The sequence below is a fragment of the Clarias gariepinus genome, chromosome 16, assembly GCF_024256425.1.
Source record: "Clarias gariepinus isolate MV-2021 ecotype Netherlands chromosome 16, CGAR_prim_01v2, whole genome shotgun sequence".
NCBI classification, from domain to species: Eukaryota; Metazoa; Chordata; class Actinopteri; order Siluriformes; family Clariidae; genus Clarias; species Clarias gariepinus.
In genome coordinates this window covers 24,692,501-24,709,394 of record NC_071115.1, presented here as the reverse complement: position 1 = coordinate 24,709,394, position 16,894 = coordinate 24,692,501, and the positions used below count along the sequence as shown (strand labels likewise).

General features: G+C 40.5%; 1 protein-coding gene across 2 annotated transcripts in view; it reads right to left on the bottom strand.

The window, feature by feature from the left end:
- Window positions 1-1,318: 1,318 nt before the first annotated feature.
- The window catches only part of ankrd50 (ankyrin repeat domain 50), a 37,252-nt gene continuing 21,676 nt past the window's right edge, over window positions 1,319-16,894 (bottom strand). For both annotated transcript variants that reach the window (XM_053515002.1, XM_053515003.1), the window contains exons 4-5: window positions 1,866-5,419; window positions 1,319-1,588 (exon numbers count right to left, since the gene is read on the bottom strand). In XM_053515002.1, the coding sequence (XP_053370977.1) occupies window positions 1,869-5,419 (3,551 nt within the window). In that variant the 3' untranslated portion in view covers window positions 1,319-1,588; window positions 1,866-1,868. The remainder of the gene's footprint in view (window positions 1,589-1,865; window positions 5,420-16,894) is intronic.

The following is a 16,894-nucleotide window of genomic DNA, read 5'->3' as shown; positions in this document are numbered from 1 at the left end:
GTCTAGCTCAGTAGGACTACAGAAGCTTCATATAAGTCTCAGCTGAACTTTGGATTGCATTTTTTCCTGGAACGAGGGTTGTAGAATTTGGCCTAAATAACTTAATTCGTACTTGCCGTCCAGGTGACAAACTTCACACTCTGTGTGCAGAGCAGGAACATTTAAAGCAACCAAAACTTACAGTAATGTACTTACAGGGATTTCAATTTTGATTTAAGACAGACTTGGAAAAACCCTAACTATCCAGTTAACAATCAGCATTTGTGCCCTTGTTGAAGTTTTGCCTCTCTTATGTACATTTATGGGAAAGGTAAAACTGAATAAATATTGATGTAGCAGGCATTTCCATTAAAAAATTGAAATCAGGAGGGGGCAAATAAGTGTCTTATAGTCTGGAAAATAGTTGAGGGGAATCTACAGTCAAGTTTTGATTACAGAAAACAATTTTGCAAATAGCACCAAATTCTTTTAGTGTTTAAATACGACTGTAAATAGTTCAACATAAAAATAAATGGTTAAAAAAAAAAAGGTCCCACAGGGACTAAATAAAAATGAGAGGCAGGGTGAGATAAACCCTGCCCATCGGAGCATCTGTGATACTACAATATACATGATGTAGAAAGTTAAAATAATGTAAGCGACAAAGTTGAAAAATTATTGTAATAGCAAATAAAAACTGCACACAGCACCATGAAATTGTATGACAACTAAAAGTGGCCATTTCTTTCAAAATAAATACACTGAAGGGGAACAAGTTGTATCTGTGATTAAAATTAAATTCATGTGAACTGACTGTATGAGTGAATTGCTGATATCAGGAAAAACATGAGTAGGAACCCAATATGGCATGATTTAGGATATTGATATTGATATTCTTGATATGGATATTCTTGATATTTCCCCTGGTCAGCTGAAACCTTGTTGTCCATTTTACTTGTTTTATACAGGCAGGAAATGTTAAACAAGCAAAAAATACCATCCCAAAGTCGTAAAAAATGAAAAAAAAAAAAGATTTAACAGCCATAACAAACACAAAATAATAATAAAAATTAACAATATAAAACAGGCACCATAAAAATGAAGGAAAAAAGAAAACCGAGCATAAGTGATTAGATTTTTTTCTCATTGCGGAAAAAATAAAAAGTGCATACATGGCTTATTAAATAGCAATACATTAAATTAAAATGATGGTGTGCATGAATATGAGTAGGCTGTTACATCGGTAGGCACGTAGATATCAAGTTCATATTATTTGCCATATGCTGCAATCAGGATACTTCCCTTGAGTTTACCCCCCCTCCCCCCTCACACCCCCTATTGTCCTCCTTTTTTTCATTTTAATCTAGGTGTTGCACTAAGGGCTGAGTAGCAGTGGTTTCAGGGAGCGTGTGTATACATTTCAGGAGGTAAGCGCCGATCTGGGATCAGTTCCTTTCTGGTAATTTGATGTTGTAGTCAACTTTATTAGGACATACAAAATCTGATTCTAGATCAAGCACTTTCAATCTGAGAATTTTCTCCCCGATGAAAACAGCTGCTTTGGCACATTCTCCATAACATCTGGATGAAGGTTTTAGTTTAAAGATGCCTGAAACGAAATCATTTGAGAGTCAGTATTTGGTTGGAACATATTTTCCTGGCATAAAATGTAAATTTTTTACATGCATAATTCTATTAGTTTTACTTCAATGGCTGCACAGTTGACTAAAGACAAATTACCCTGTAAATTCACACTGGTTCAGAGCCATATACCATCTAAACACCAAATCTAAGTATTTTTTTATGATGTGTTTCAAATTTCCACTACAGTATGAACATCTTAAATAAAGTTTGGTTTCAAGTTTAGGTCAAGTACTTCCACTTACCAGTTATAGTGGCGTCTCTTTCTTGTAGTTGAACCCAGGGTCTGATCCTTCAATCTGCAGTTTCAGAGCTTGTTTAAGGCTTAATTCAGACTCCCCTAATGGGTAGTTGTCAAGAACTTCCTGATGTCCCCTGTTGTGCACAGTTCTGGGTACTGAGACTCTACCTAAATAGACTTGATTTCCCTGGAGGTGATAGTTGGGGTTGGTCATAATCCCATTTCTTTTCTTCTCAGCACAGCTCTGCTGTTGGATATAATACGGCTCAAGTGACTGGCTGGAGTCCAGTGTGTTGGAGCCTCCCAGCACTATCTTGCAATGTGGATCCTTTACTGCAAAGTTGGACAATGGCTTGTTGAGAGCAACTCTTTTATCGAATTGGGTCATTTCGTATTCCAAAACCTGACCATGTGGAACGCCACTACTGTTTTTGGATTTCTTCTTATCTCCAGATCCTTCTTTTCTTGTGCAATAGTTTGTCCCATTTCCACTTTTTCCTCCTTTAGACGATTTCAGACCTGGTTTCACCTGACTCCAGTCAAATTCACTGGTTGGAGATGCAGGCTGTGGGCCGATCGATTTCGTGGTCGAAGAAGGGGAAACTATAGACTGCCTGCTGCGACTTCGGGGCAAAGAATGCTGCTGGATTTGCTCTGTGAAGCTAAGTCCATGGAAACTATCGATGGGCACTGTTTGGGCTGTCGAAGTGGACGAAGTAGTCCTCAGCGATGAATTCTTTGAGCTTTTAAGGGAATTATTAGAGAGGGAGGACTTTTGTCTGTCAACTGTGGAGTCTGGAGATTCAGAAGGGGAGCTGAAAGCATGAACAGGTCCATTAGATAAACCTCGACCTGATGTTTGAACATCTCCAGCTCCTGTGCTGCCAGAACTACTGGATTTAATAGTAAGTGATTGCATCTTTCCTGTAACTGACAGTGGAGTTTTCTGCTCCATGGTATGTATAGGAGAGGGATTGCAGCCATTCAGACTAGTTGCACCATATTTCTCTAAAAGTTTGATGATCATCGAGTGTCTTCCCTTGGCTGCCACCCTCATGGCTGTACGACCAAACTGGTCTGCATGGTTGGGATCTGCACCGTGCTCGAGAAGAATCCGTACTACATCAATGTGACCTTCTTGAGCAGCAATGCCAAGTGCGGTCGCTCCCTGATTGCAGGTGTGATCAACATGAGTGCCGCTGTCAATCAGAAATTGGACAACTTTCGTGTGACCTTGCCACGCAGCGGACTGAAGAGCAGAACGTTTTTCATTGTCACAGGAATTCACATCTGCATGGTAGCCAATTAGCAACCTTACCATTTCCACATGGCCTTGCCAACAGGAAACATGAAGGGCTGTCCTGCCCTCAGTATCACTCGCCTCAACATTCGCTCCGTTCTCTAAAAAATACTCAGCCATGCCTAGCTGATTTTCAAGTGCCAGTATGTATAAGGTTGGACGGCCATCTGCATCTTTGTAATCTATGTCAGCTCCATGACTCAGCAAAAGCTCGACAATATCACGGTGTCCTTCCATAGCTGCGACCCTGAGGGAGTTTCTCCCATCATACCCCCTCTGGTCAATGCAGGACTTATTCTCATGAAGGATGTGCACACAGTCATAATGTCCCTCCTGAGCAGCCAGGATCAACGGAATACGTCCATCGTTGTCCACTTCTGTGCATCGAGCACCTTGTTCAATGAGGGCATCACACACTTGCCTATGTCCCTCAAATGCTGCCATGTGTAAAGGTGTCCAACCAGCATCATCTCTGTGATTTTCATCTAGTCCTCTGTCCAGCAGAGTTCGAACCACCTCAACATTCCCTTGAGCAGATGCAATGCTGAGCACAGTCCTTCCTTCACTATCGATACTGTCCACGGCTGCACCCCAAAAAAGCAAGGTATTGACCACAGAAGCATGTCCCATTGATGCTGCGGCTAGCAAAGGTGTTCTTCCATTATTGTCTGTATGGTCGACATCTGCTCCTCCTTCTAGGAGCAAATCCACTACGTCCACATGCCCTTCATAGGCAGCAACCAGAAGAGGAGTCATGCAGTCTTTATCACAGTGGTCCACTTCTGCACCACGGTCAATCAGAAGACTAACCACCGAGGCATGGCCTTTGCTAGCAGGGACACAGAGGGCTGCAACTGACAAGGCTGTTCGTCCATCAACATCCTCATGGTTTACCTCAGCACCATGGTCCAGCAGGTGCTCGACAATCTCTCTATGCCCCATGTAGGCTGCTGCAATAAGTGCAGTCCTTCCCTCATTATCAGCCTTGTTGACCTCTGCTCCATGCTGTAGAAGGTTAAGAACAATATCCTCATGACCTCCCCAAGCTGCAGCCCTCAGCGCAGTTCTGCTGTCAGCATCTGCACAGTCAACCTTAGCACCTGCGTAAAGGAGTGCTGAGACCACTTCAGAGTGACCACCCCAAGCTGCAGACCTTAAAGCTGTCCATCCATCGTGATCTGTGTGGTTGATGTTGGCATCACAGCCAATCAGGCAGTTAACTACCTTGGTGTGTCCTTGTCTGGCAGCAAGTGTAAGTGGTGTTTGTCCGTGGTTGTCCTGAAGCTCCATATTGGCACCTCTGGAAACGAGCAGATTCACCACATCCAGGTTGCCACTGTACGCTGCGTTAGCCAGTAGCGTTCGCCCGCTGGAGTCGCTTTGGTTTACCGAGGCACCATTATCAAGCAAAGTACGGATAGAATCCTCTCGCTCCAGTGCTTGCTGTACAATGCACGACGCATGATCATCCTCATTGCTAATGTGAGCTCCAGCTTTGACCAGAAGCTGCAGGACCTCCTGCTCTTTCGGAATAGATGTAGAAAGAGAGTCTTTCGCAGGAGTGCCATTCCACACCATCCACAGCGCCAAGTTAAAAGGTTCAATCTGCAGGTTGGAGTTGATCAAGTGAAACGCAAACTCCTGCACCTCCAGAGGTTTGAGCTGCTTGGCACGACACGTATAGCTCATAGCCATCATCCGGTGACCCTCAGCAGCGTTGCAAAGATATTTCTGAGTGCAGTGCTTAACATCAAGGAGCCACTCAGCAAAGCTGTAGTGAAAAAGAATCTTAGTTCCTCCGAGCCCATCCACAAGCAGTTTGGAGAGAATGTCCATCTTTTTTTGAAACTCCTCCATGGTCAGGGTCATATTTTTTGTCCAGACAGCATGATACAACTCCTTCACGGTCAAAGGCCTGCACGCGGCCAGAATGACGTTCAGGATGGGTTGCACCTTGGCAAATTGCTTTCTGACAAAAAGTCTTTGGCAGAGCCACAGGTAAAGTCCGTTTAACGTTCCCGGGATGTCGCGGATCTCGCGCAGCATAATGAAGTTATCAACCACACCATCCAGCACACGCTCCAGGTACAAGAAACAGCCGCTGCTTTTAATGTGGAGCTGGTTCAGCATTTCTGCTGTCTCCTTGGTCAGGTGTTGACGTAATGCTTCTTCCTGGTCCAGCCTGTGCAGGATGTATTGCTGAACATCTTTAACAATGTAAGCTTTGCGTAGGTCATCTAGGCTGATTTTGCGGAAACCTAAAAGACAAAAGGAAAAGAAATACATTAAATCTTTCATAAGTCAGGGGAATCATGGGCACAGGCTTTTTGACTCGATGCAGCATATTAAACAAGATGTTCCTCTACAGGACACAAGAATGTTAAAAAAAAAAACAGCTTGAATGCTGAAATAAAACATAGTAATCATAGTACTAACCTATATTTTATACTTAACATCACATTCTAACTTGAAAGCACCCAATGGCCCCTCTGACTAGTTCGATTATAACAGTTCCCAGATGTCTACACATAACAGTGCAACAGATTATGGCACGTATGCTCACAAACACACAAATATTTCAACCAAACGGTGCAGCACTGATAAAAGCAGACCTTCCAGGGTAGACGACATGGTCATGCACAATATACAAAACACTGTTCCAGTTCACCCTTAAAGGATGAAAGGGCTATTTATATAGCAGGGATTTTTTCCTTCTTACATTAAATAAACTGCTTAAGAGTTCCTGTAACAAACCCATAAAACTTAAAGGAGACTGAGACGTTCTTCGCTTTACCGTACACAATAAAGATGCATTTAGAAATGAAAGCAGATCGCCATAAACCTTGACGTTTATTAATTACAATTCGCAGCAACAGAATCGTCACGCTGGCCAAGGCAGCTTGTTCTTGATAAGTGTGAATTCCATACTTTTATCTCACAGCTTCCCAGTGAAAGCACCCCTCAGCATGTCTGGAAGCCCGGGGGCAGTTGAGGCATTTATGCATGGATATTATTTACTGTTCCCATGGTGTTTAGCTAGCTCAGGCTTAGGGGGGGAGTAGTGAAGAAGGGGTGAAGAAGGAGTGCATGCAACTCCTAGAAAACTGTTAGCATATTTCTCAGCCTTCGTGCAGATTGTGCTGCTGGGAAAGCAATGAAAGGAATTCTTTGTTTTTAATTAATTGCGTGTGTGTTTTTGTGATAAAGTATCACAAGTTTTATATTCCCTGCCAGAGAGCCAGACCTAAAGCTGAACAGTTCACCCTTTAATTTGGTTAATTGTGACCTTTAAAATATTATAAAAAAATTACAAACTTTCCTAATGAATAAAGTTCTTTGACATAGTCTAAGCAGATTACTACAAATTCTTGAAATTAACTGAACATCCTGTTTTTATTAAAATATAACAATAATAATAGGAATTTAATAGAAATCTTGTTAAATCGAGAAAATATTTCGAACCTCAGTAGGACAAATCATGTTTGCTCTCATGCTAGCAGTTGTTTTCAGCATCAGATGGGTATTTTCCATGACATGTCCCATCGGACTGCCTCCATTTCCATTCTTGCTGACCTAGACCTCCACCTCAACCCAAATATACACACTTACTATTTCACTGGAGAGAGTGTCTGTGTGTTCGTCTTTCTCCAGGAAAAGGAAGAGGCCTTCTAGGGGTAAGAAAAGGAGGTGATGGGTGATGGCTGACCCGTACACACTTAGCATCGGCCAGCCGGCTTGTTTGCAACAATTTCCATGTCTGTTTGAAGATGCTGTCTGAATGTTTAGTTTGGAAATTATTGAGTTTAAGAGAGGATTACAAACTTCATATGGCTTTCTAGTAAATTTTCAAAGCTTTTCAGACTTCAGACAACATGGTATATATATATATATATATATATATATATATATATATATATATATATATATATATATATACGATAAACATAATAAGACCTAGCGTTGATCTCTGATGAGTCTCGAGTTTCAGTCCGAGATACTTCTAAACCATGGAGGCACAGTGTGTTATGTTCTTAGCGGGATACCATAAACCAAAGATGCTGACCTACAATTTCCACTTGAGTCATTCGCCACGCTTAATTCACGGATTACAGGAGGCGTCTGAATCGCACTTAAAGCAGTCTGATGCTCGTCGTGTCCACAGTGAACATGTCTAGACTTTTCCACTCAAACCACTAAAGAATTTAATGATATTACAAAGAATACACTGAATTAAATAAACAAACTAGAGCTTTTTTTTTTTTACTTATGAATTGTAGAATATTTTGAAAGTGCTGGTGGGTTAATGAATTAGTTTTCAATATCCCAAAAAATCTTTCCAACACAAGAGTCTGAATTTCAAATAGTTTCTTTAATATCTCAGTTACCTAGCTACCTTAATGGCGAAATAACAACCAGGTTACTTTAATCTTTTAATGCGTTCGAGCTACTACCTGCATTTAAATGAGCAGGGGCACAAAACTTGGGAAGGCTTTAGCCGCATGACCTTTACAATCATGCAGATTGGAGTCACATGATCAAATGGAGCATTATTCGCAATCAGAAATGAGCACTTCAAATGCGAGCAGGGGTATGCGACTAAAATCCTTTTCCTTAGCCACACCATGAATCAGGATCTCGAAGCTTGCTGTCCCACAATCCCTTGTGCATGCGTTCTACGAATCTCCAGTGAACAAAAATTAGCCTTGAAACCACAGGTTAAGTGTGGCACGCTATAAGAGACTTATGTCGGCTCTGCAGTTCATTAACACACTTCATAAGCACGTGTTAAGCTACAGTAGATGTGTACTAGAGACCGCCAGACTGTTAGTGTGTAGTTCAATTTAGAACGTTTCCCTTCGGAATGCTTTAACTGGGTGTGTTCGAGGCACAAAATTGTACTGCGTGACTAGCAAACACTCCATAACACAGGGCTGCGGTAATGAGTGTCGTTAGGTACGAGAGGGCCGGGAACACCCTACAACACATTACGAATCTTTTAACACCACAGTGATGCTGAATTCTTGTGCAGGAGATATTGATTAATCTTAAACAGCAGTTCGGATGGTAGTTCCATAATGCATATTATAATTCCTGAACTACTAGATAATCACTGTTGAGGTTCTCTTTGGGAGTGACAAGAATGGATGGGATCAAGAATGAGTTCATCAGAGGGACAACCCATGTTAGATGTTTTGGAGATAAAGTCAGAGAGGCCAAACTGAGGTGATTTGGACATGTTCAGAGGAGAGATTGTAAATATATCGGTAGAAAGATGCTAAGGTTGGAACTTCCAGGCAGGAGGTCTAGAGGAAATTTGGGCAAAGAGGAGATTCATGGATGCAGTGAGAGGGGACAGGAAGTTAGTTGGTGTAAGAGAAGAGGATGCAGAGGATAGGGTTAAATGGAGGCAAATGATTCGCTGTGGCGACCCCTGAAAGGGAACAGCCGAAAGACAAAGAAGAAGAACTACTAGATAATTACTGTGACCTGCATGGTGCTCCAAACACAGCGTTATTTAACAATAACAGTTGGTAACATACACTGTGGGCAACTTGGACACGGACACTCAACCTACACCACATTTCTTTGGACTGTTTGTGGAGAAAACCTATTAAACATAGGCAAAAGATGCTTCACAAACACAGACCGGAAAAAGAAATACTACCTCACTACCTAAATGCTTTAACTCCCATAACTGGAATTAGGTTATTTAAGGGAGAGAAATTATTAAAGACTCTAATACACTTATACACTCACAGACAACATGTTAATGACCTGTTAAACCAGAAATATGATGTAACGGGAAGTCCAGATGTGCACACCGCTGCACTAGAAGGTCATAAAAAAACGATGTGGAATGAAAGAGCCCTGTTGTGTCTGCACACCTGAGGACTTGAACAGATGATTCCACAAAGCCGTGTCTGAGTCATGAGGAGGACAAAGCGCCGCTCATCTTACCACGTTCATCCTCCTAACGCGCTCACTGGACTACTGAATCATCCAACGCCACCCACCGTGAGCCGACGGCGCGATGCTGTAATTATACTCGACTGGCTCCGGGCTTTACATGACTTCATCCGCTCACATGTGGTGTGGTCCGTTCTGTGGAGATGCAGCCCACACCGGGGATGTTGAAAGGGGAACGCCCACGGCAGCCATCTGTACGGCGATTCAAAAGTGTCGAAAAGCTTTTATATCAAACTTCTGAAGGGGACAGCCAAACGATGGACACTCTGCCGTTGACTTGTAAAATTAACTTTGCTCTTGATGAAGTACAAATCATGATAAAGTTCATATTTGGTCATTGTGATCGTGTGAGCGTGTGTAGTCATCCTCCGGAGACTGTGTGTGTGATGCGTGTATTGTGATCGTGTGGGCTGAAATCTGAAGGATTGCCGGCCATGTTTTGTTCCTTATCCATATCAGCTATTATTTGACAAAATGTTACACCATTTGTATATCGAAAGTTATGAATGAAACTAATGTATGCAACAACATATTTCATACCTCTGCTAATATTTCTAACAAACTTTAATATCAGCAATCTCATTTGAACTGCACTGTAGGCGTTGACCTTCCATTGACCTTAATGAAAATAATATCTTGCTTCTTTTACACACACACACACTACTAGCAGCTGCTGTGCTGATTGGAATGAGAGATGGAGTTGTGTGTTCAGCCACACCTGCTGCTGCTTAGGCAAATGGATCCTGAGATCCTGCGCTACACACAGGCGCTGTTCAGCCCTCACAATGATCAGATGACAAACTATAGACAGACGGTGTGTGTGTATGTGTATGTGTGTGTGTGTGTGTTTCAGCCATAAGGGATCTCAGTCTTGGATGTCAGGGGCTCACTTGGAAGCGGCAGCATCCCAAATGGACCTTGTTTTTCTCAACAAGCCATCTCAAGGCCATCAGAGCCAGAATGAAAACAGAAACATTATCTCTCTCTCTCTCTCTCTCTGTGTTCCTCCCTCCCTGTTTCTGGCATCTGTTTCCACAAAGATACGTAGACAGGAGGAAAAAAAAAAATCCAAGTCGACTAACTGCTTTTGTTTTATCCTGAAAGTTTGGCCAGTCATCCTGCTCTAATGAGACTTGACTCTGAAAACGCATCCTGATTGGCTGAAACAAAAAAAGGAATAAGAAACATAATAAACATTAATATCCAGGGTTTGAAATTTAAAAACAATACCACGCAGCTGTTAAATTTATGTTTTTTGAAGTTAACAACAATGAGGCTTGAGCTTTAAACAAAGAGAGAGAGAGTCTAGTGTGACAAAAGTAGAAAAGTAAAGAGTGAAAGACTTATGAGGAAAGAAAAGACTGAGACGGGTAGACAAATAGAGATTGAGCGAGAGACAGCGAAAGACTTTCGCGATGACAAGGACCAAAAAAGATATAGATTGAGAGAGACAGTGATGAGAAGAAGACAGACGGGATTAGAGAGAGAGAGAGAGAGAATCGCTGTACAGTATTAAGATGTTTCATTTTTTTTCATTCCTGCTGATGCAAGAGCAGTGAAACGGAACAGATTTGCTCACATAACCACAAATGCTGTCAGAAATACTGTTGCAAAGCAATTTCTGACACACACACAGAGATCTCTCTCTCTCTTTGACAAACACACACCTTTTACTGTAAAAACGTTATATTTATTCCATATTCTCTATTTTCTTGCATTTATTTCCTTGCAATGAAGACGGTTCGGTTTATCCCAGCTGTCAATCAATCTCCTCAAGGCGGGACCTACCACAGTCACTGAGGTGTCTCCGAGGAAGACCTCAAAGCAAAGTCGCTCTGGTATGGAAAAACATTCTTTAACTGTGCACCTCCTTAGAGGCGTCAGAGTGCACTAATGTTAGTTCGCTTACATTTATTAATATACAGAGCTAAGTTTGTGTAGGGTCATATTGTCTTAGTTTAATCTTTAAACTAAACAGCAGAAATACTAACGTTAAACGAGTAATAAAGTTGTAATAAAGTTGTAATAAAGTTGTAACAACGTTGCCATGACATTTACTATTGGGTCAATGTTTTTTGTTTTTTTCATTTAGACTGGCATTGATGAAATGACGTAAAGATAACGTTAAATGAGTGACCCAAACACTTACTCTCACTTATCGTTTTGATCCTGTATTCAGGGTTCCCAGGAGACTTATACCTCACTTCCACTACACTGGTGCTGGTGCCAGGTGCCGGTTCTGGTGCTCGGCCGGTGCTGGACTGGGAACCACTGAGAACCGGCCCGCATTTACACTAGACAGGAGCTCAGCGGAAGCTGCATGATAATATGTCACAGGCCACGCCCACTAAACAGAAACGACTATGGCTGAAGTCAGTTTACTGGTTATTCTCCAAACTAGTATGAAAATTTATTTCAGTATCCAAAAGCAGCTCATTCGACTTGTTATAATCGCTGAAAGTCTTTCTTGAGTTTTTTCAGCTTATACATTATTTGGTCGGTTGTTCGTGTGAAGCCTGCGACTATAAGTTCTTCTCTTATTTCCTCATACACTTTTTTTTTTCTTAAAGCACTTTTTAATTTCTGCGGAATCTCGGCGAATGTCCAAAATGCCGAAAAAACGCTTTTGTTTCGTCCGCGCTCCACATTAACGGACTTTGGGTCTCCGCCATTTTTTTTTACGCTCCCTATAACTCCGCCCACTGCTCGTGACGTCACGGGTTCTCGCAACTAGACCAGCAGAGTTTATGGGCCTGTTCGGTGCTTATTTTTGGGCACCGGCTCCAATTTTTTTCTGTGGAAAAGCGCGGCACTGGTTCCAAAATTGGGAACCGGCACGGGAACCAGAGCAGTGGAAAAGGGGTATTAGGGCACAAGGCGGGGTACACTCTGGACAGGGTGCCAATCCATCTCAGTGACCCAAACACAACGTTACAAATACAACCTCAAAATTCGAACCTTTATTTGGAGCATTTCTGCAGTTTCCCTGTGCTTCGCCTAGCTGAGCTGTGAACCGTAAGCAGACTGCGGTTCGATTTTTGCGTGTTGCGCTTTTCGATTTAGTTTCTTTGAATAGTAGTAAAGTATAAAATTTATACTAAAAGAATTAAAGTTTGTTGCACCATTTGTTGATTGTTTAAATGTCATGTCTTTTACAAAGCAGTAATCTTTATTTCCTAACAATCTTCTGCTCCACACTACAGCACAGCAGGTGGCAGTATTGCAAGAAAACGCTCCAAAACCAAAGGAAAAAGAAAAAAAAAAGTGTGTTTTGCGAGAATTTTACAGAAAAAGTCTTGTGTGAGCGTTACTTATCAATAAGTACAACCTCCTTACTATTTATTTTTTGACTCTTTTTGTCTGAGGTTATAGTAATCGCTACAATAAGCAAACGCATGTCTTTGTCTTTCACACTTCTTGTTCTCTACCCTTCGGTGAATTCCCTTTGTCTGGCGGCGTGAACAATATTTGCGACCCGGAGGCTGCTTTGCCTGCAATTCTCTCGTCATGTACTGGATTTTAAAAGTGCTCCTGGAGAGTTCTGAAGACCATCTATCATTTTGACGGATGGAAAATAAGTGGTCAGACTCCGGGGCTTTTACGAGCGTGGACGCGTACGCCGCTGTGTTTCACAACTTCTCCTGAGATAGTAAATAATTGCAAGAAATACAGCATTGCTGTGTCACTAAATTAGTATCTCCCATATCGCTGTGGCTGAAACATAAATACTGGCACCTCCGGGACTATTATGAGGCTGGGGTCAGTGTGCTCGTTTGATTCTCTTTTTCTAGTTCTTTCTTTCTCTCGCACACCAAACTTGCATCACTTAAAATTCCGTCTCATGCCATAACCAGCATGTATGCTTAATCTCTTTGAACGAGCACGCCGAAAGAAACTCCAGCACGTACTAATTCACGTAAACCAGGCTGTGTGTGGGATTTGCTTAGAAGTCCGAGACAAACACTTTGCTTAATCGCTTGTTTTTCCACAGGTTCTGTGCTTGGCTCGAACACTTAATCCCTTTAATAAAAGCCCTTCGCGCGCGCGCGCGCGTGTGTGTGTGTGTGTGTGTGTGCACTCGAAAATGAACTCAATCCAACAAATCATGTCGAAGCTGTTTTATCAGCGCAACCATATGGAGTTTCAGATTTGCCAAAGCAAATAAATCAGTCTGTATCGTCGGCAATCGCGAGTGCTGGATTTGTGCGGATAATACAGTAATCGTGTTCTCTGCTGTTTCCATTTACTTTCAAATTCAACCGGTGGCTGGATAGCAGGTTGAGCCATGGCTCCGAGTGTGTGCATATGTGCGCCAGCAATATGCTTAAAGCTTAACATCCACCTGCAAATTTATTCATCTAATGCGAGAGTGCGAGGTAGCTTAAAACATCACCTTCTCCTTGGCACAGCGGTCTGTTTAATCTCACGCCAATACACTTTTATTCCATGCCAGTCACAACTAAGGCATATTTGATAGCCTGCTATTAAGGATGGGTGCTGGCATGCCTGACATGAGACCACAGGCTCTCAGTCAACCATTACTCAGGCAACATGTGTGTATGTGTATATACACACGTATGCACAAATCCAAAACTGTCTATTTAAAATACCTGGTAATTTCATCAAACTGCTCTATATTCCTTTCCCTAATATCAAGTCTCTATTTAAAATATATACACAGTAGTAGTTCCAGAGTTTTTGAGTCAGTAGAAAACTACATTCCAAATGTACAAACATCAGTATTTCACCATAAAATTAAAAGTCACAGAAAAAAAATTTTATAACAGAAAGGCAAGCAGCACACACTGCTAACTCAGCATATGATTTTAATCCGTTTTAGAGGATTGCGAAATTTCTTATTGTGAAACGCATTTTTTCCCCCATAGGAATACGATAATCCGTTCCAGCCACACAAAAATATTACCAATTTCCAACATTATAATCATATTTTTTTTTTCATATAAAAAGGGACTTATAAATAAATAAGTAATAAATAAATTACTTAACCTTAATTTATGGTTCCTCTTGGCACTGGCACCTTTAAAAACTAAAAAAAAAAGTGTCTCCCAGTTCTTTTTGCTACTGTCCTTGCTATGTCGTCACTAAATCTTGCACAAAATGGCAAAAAAAAATTAAAAATAAATAAACAAATAAATAAATAAATAAATAAACTACCCCTCTTGGCGTTCCAAGTTTTGATTGGCTCGGTCCCTAGTTTGCAAAAATGCTTAGCATGATGAAGCAAATTTTTGGCAAAATCTTAGTTCTTAAGTTGAAAATTCACAAGGTGAATTCTTTGCCGAGGTACCATTGTACGTATTATATAAACAACCACTTTTTAGGGCAAAAAAAATTAAATCTGTTGGAATTTGCATGCAAAAAAGAAACTGTGCAACAGTCAAAGCCCTCAGAGGAAATGTGCTTAGTAAACTTTTATAGCTAATAAATAAATAAATAAATAATAAAAAACTCTGTTGCATATATATATATATATATCCTTATTAAACTTTTACCCCAGACTAAAGGGCCCTCAAAGCATTGTCACACCAAACACTAACTTTGTTTAATTAACTATTTTTGACTGGGCTTTATATAAAATAGTATGATGTATATTATATTAATATAATATCAATAATGTTGTAATATTATTATCATACATATCAATATCTACAACGTATAGCAATAAATTCTATATTAAAATATTTATCCATGTTTTTTTTTTCCATAAGTGTGTATACATTTTCTTGGCTGACTCTGTGTATAAGACTTTTGCACAATAAGACTTTTGCCCAGTATGTACTGTATGTACCACTGTAATATAAACGACTAGGAGTTCGATGTAGAGCGCAAAGTTTATTTTAGCTTCCTTTAGATTTTAAACCATTTCCCTTGGTAGGGATAAAAAAATAAATAAATGAAAAATCATAAAACCCACACATTCCGTATAAGTTCAGGTCAGTTGCCTCCACAGAGCCGGGACTGGAAAAATATACTGCCTTTGAGTCACATAAATATAGAATCAAATATGACTCAACAACAAGGTAGCGTGATCTGTCCTGACATGAAGCGGAGTTTCCACCCGGAAGTTCATTATTTCCCAAAATAACAGCTTAAAAAATGTTTCCGCGTTTATTATGGTATTACGGCATTCATTCTCCCTTAAAGGTCTCATTTTACTATTTGCTTAACAAGTTTACACAGATCCCAGAGCTCCCCTAAAGACCTCGAACTCATTCCCTCTCACTCCACCTCCTACTGTTGCTTCAGTATCTATGCAAATGAGCTGCTGCGGAGCTTCGCCCCTAGAGAACAACAGAACTGGGCAACAAGCCGGAGGAGGGGCCTGTGCTTATATGAGGTCACAGTGGGGGAAAATCAGTAATCATAAACCTCAATAGATCGGTGGGAGGAAACCAGAGTACACAGGAAGAGCATGCAAAGCCATGCACGCAGACTGGAGACGCGATTCAAGCCTTCAAACATAGACCTTCTAGGCGGCAGTGCTACTCACTACAGTAATACCACAGCACACAAACGCCCCACTTTAAGATTTTTCGCCTTAAGAACAAATATTTTGCAAGAAATGTGCCTCCGAAGGTGAAGAGCTGTCGCCGTAATCTGAAGAAAATGAGCAGAACGAAATGCTGGCTATGTTGCCATTCTAAGAGAGCTGTTTAAAATTAGTTTGTGTCAGTGGAAAGCCAAGCAAAGCTAATTATTTTTTTTTTACATTTTGTGCAAGATTGGGTCCCAAGAATGCAAAGGAAAGAGGAAAAGGGAGCCCTTCAGTATTGTTTTTAAAGCAGCCGGTGCCAAGAGAAATCATAAATTAATTTAAATCAATTAAGTGAGGTTTAATGTCTATTTATTTTTTATTTTTTTTTTCCAACAATATCTTTATTGAGTTTTTTTTTTTTATATATACAGAAATTAGAGTGCTTCCACATTAAAATGAACATCCAGGGCAACTAAATTATTGTATAACAGTCAATCAACCTTTTTTGCAAATCAGACATTTATAAGATGATAGAGCAACATTTAGGTGGAAGTACTAAATATGACGTGTAAATAATAACTTAATCAACCCCCCCCCCAAAAAAAAAAATAATAATAATAATAAATAAAATAATAATAATAAGTTTCTCTATTTTCCAAGGGTTGCTCAACTTCACTTCAATTGTACTGTTTTACAAACTCAAATTTATTTAGTCTAGGATGCTGCAGAGGACCGACAACAATTACATCTCATCTGCCTCATTCACAATACTACTAAGATCCACATTTTCCATATACTGCATAAAGGGACCCCAAATGTTTTGAAAAAGTGACAGTTTTCCTTTGACAATGTAAGTAAGTTTCTCCATAGGTAAAGTTGTGGACAATTCCTTTATCCAGTTAATGAGTTTTGGCTTGCTGGTCTTCCTCCATGAGAGTGCTATGACTCTTTTTGCCAACAGTAGACATAAGTCCATGGCGGTAATTATCTTTCTAGACATAAGATGCCCATCAGGATATAAACCTAAAATAAATAGTTTAGGGTCAAGATCTAATTGTATACCCAATATAGTATCCAGAGCTTGTTTGATCTCTTTCCAAAACAGTTGTATTTTATTGCATTCCCAGATACAGTGGAAGAATTATTTTATATTTTACTTAATTTTCTAAATGTTTTGATTGTTTTATATGCAAAAAATAGGAATATAGTGTTGGAAAATGGTAATATTTTTGGGTGGCTGGAACGGATTATTTGCTATATATCTGCTCGG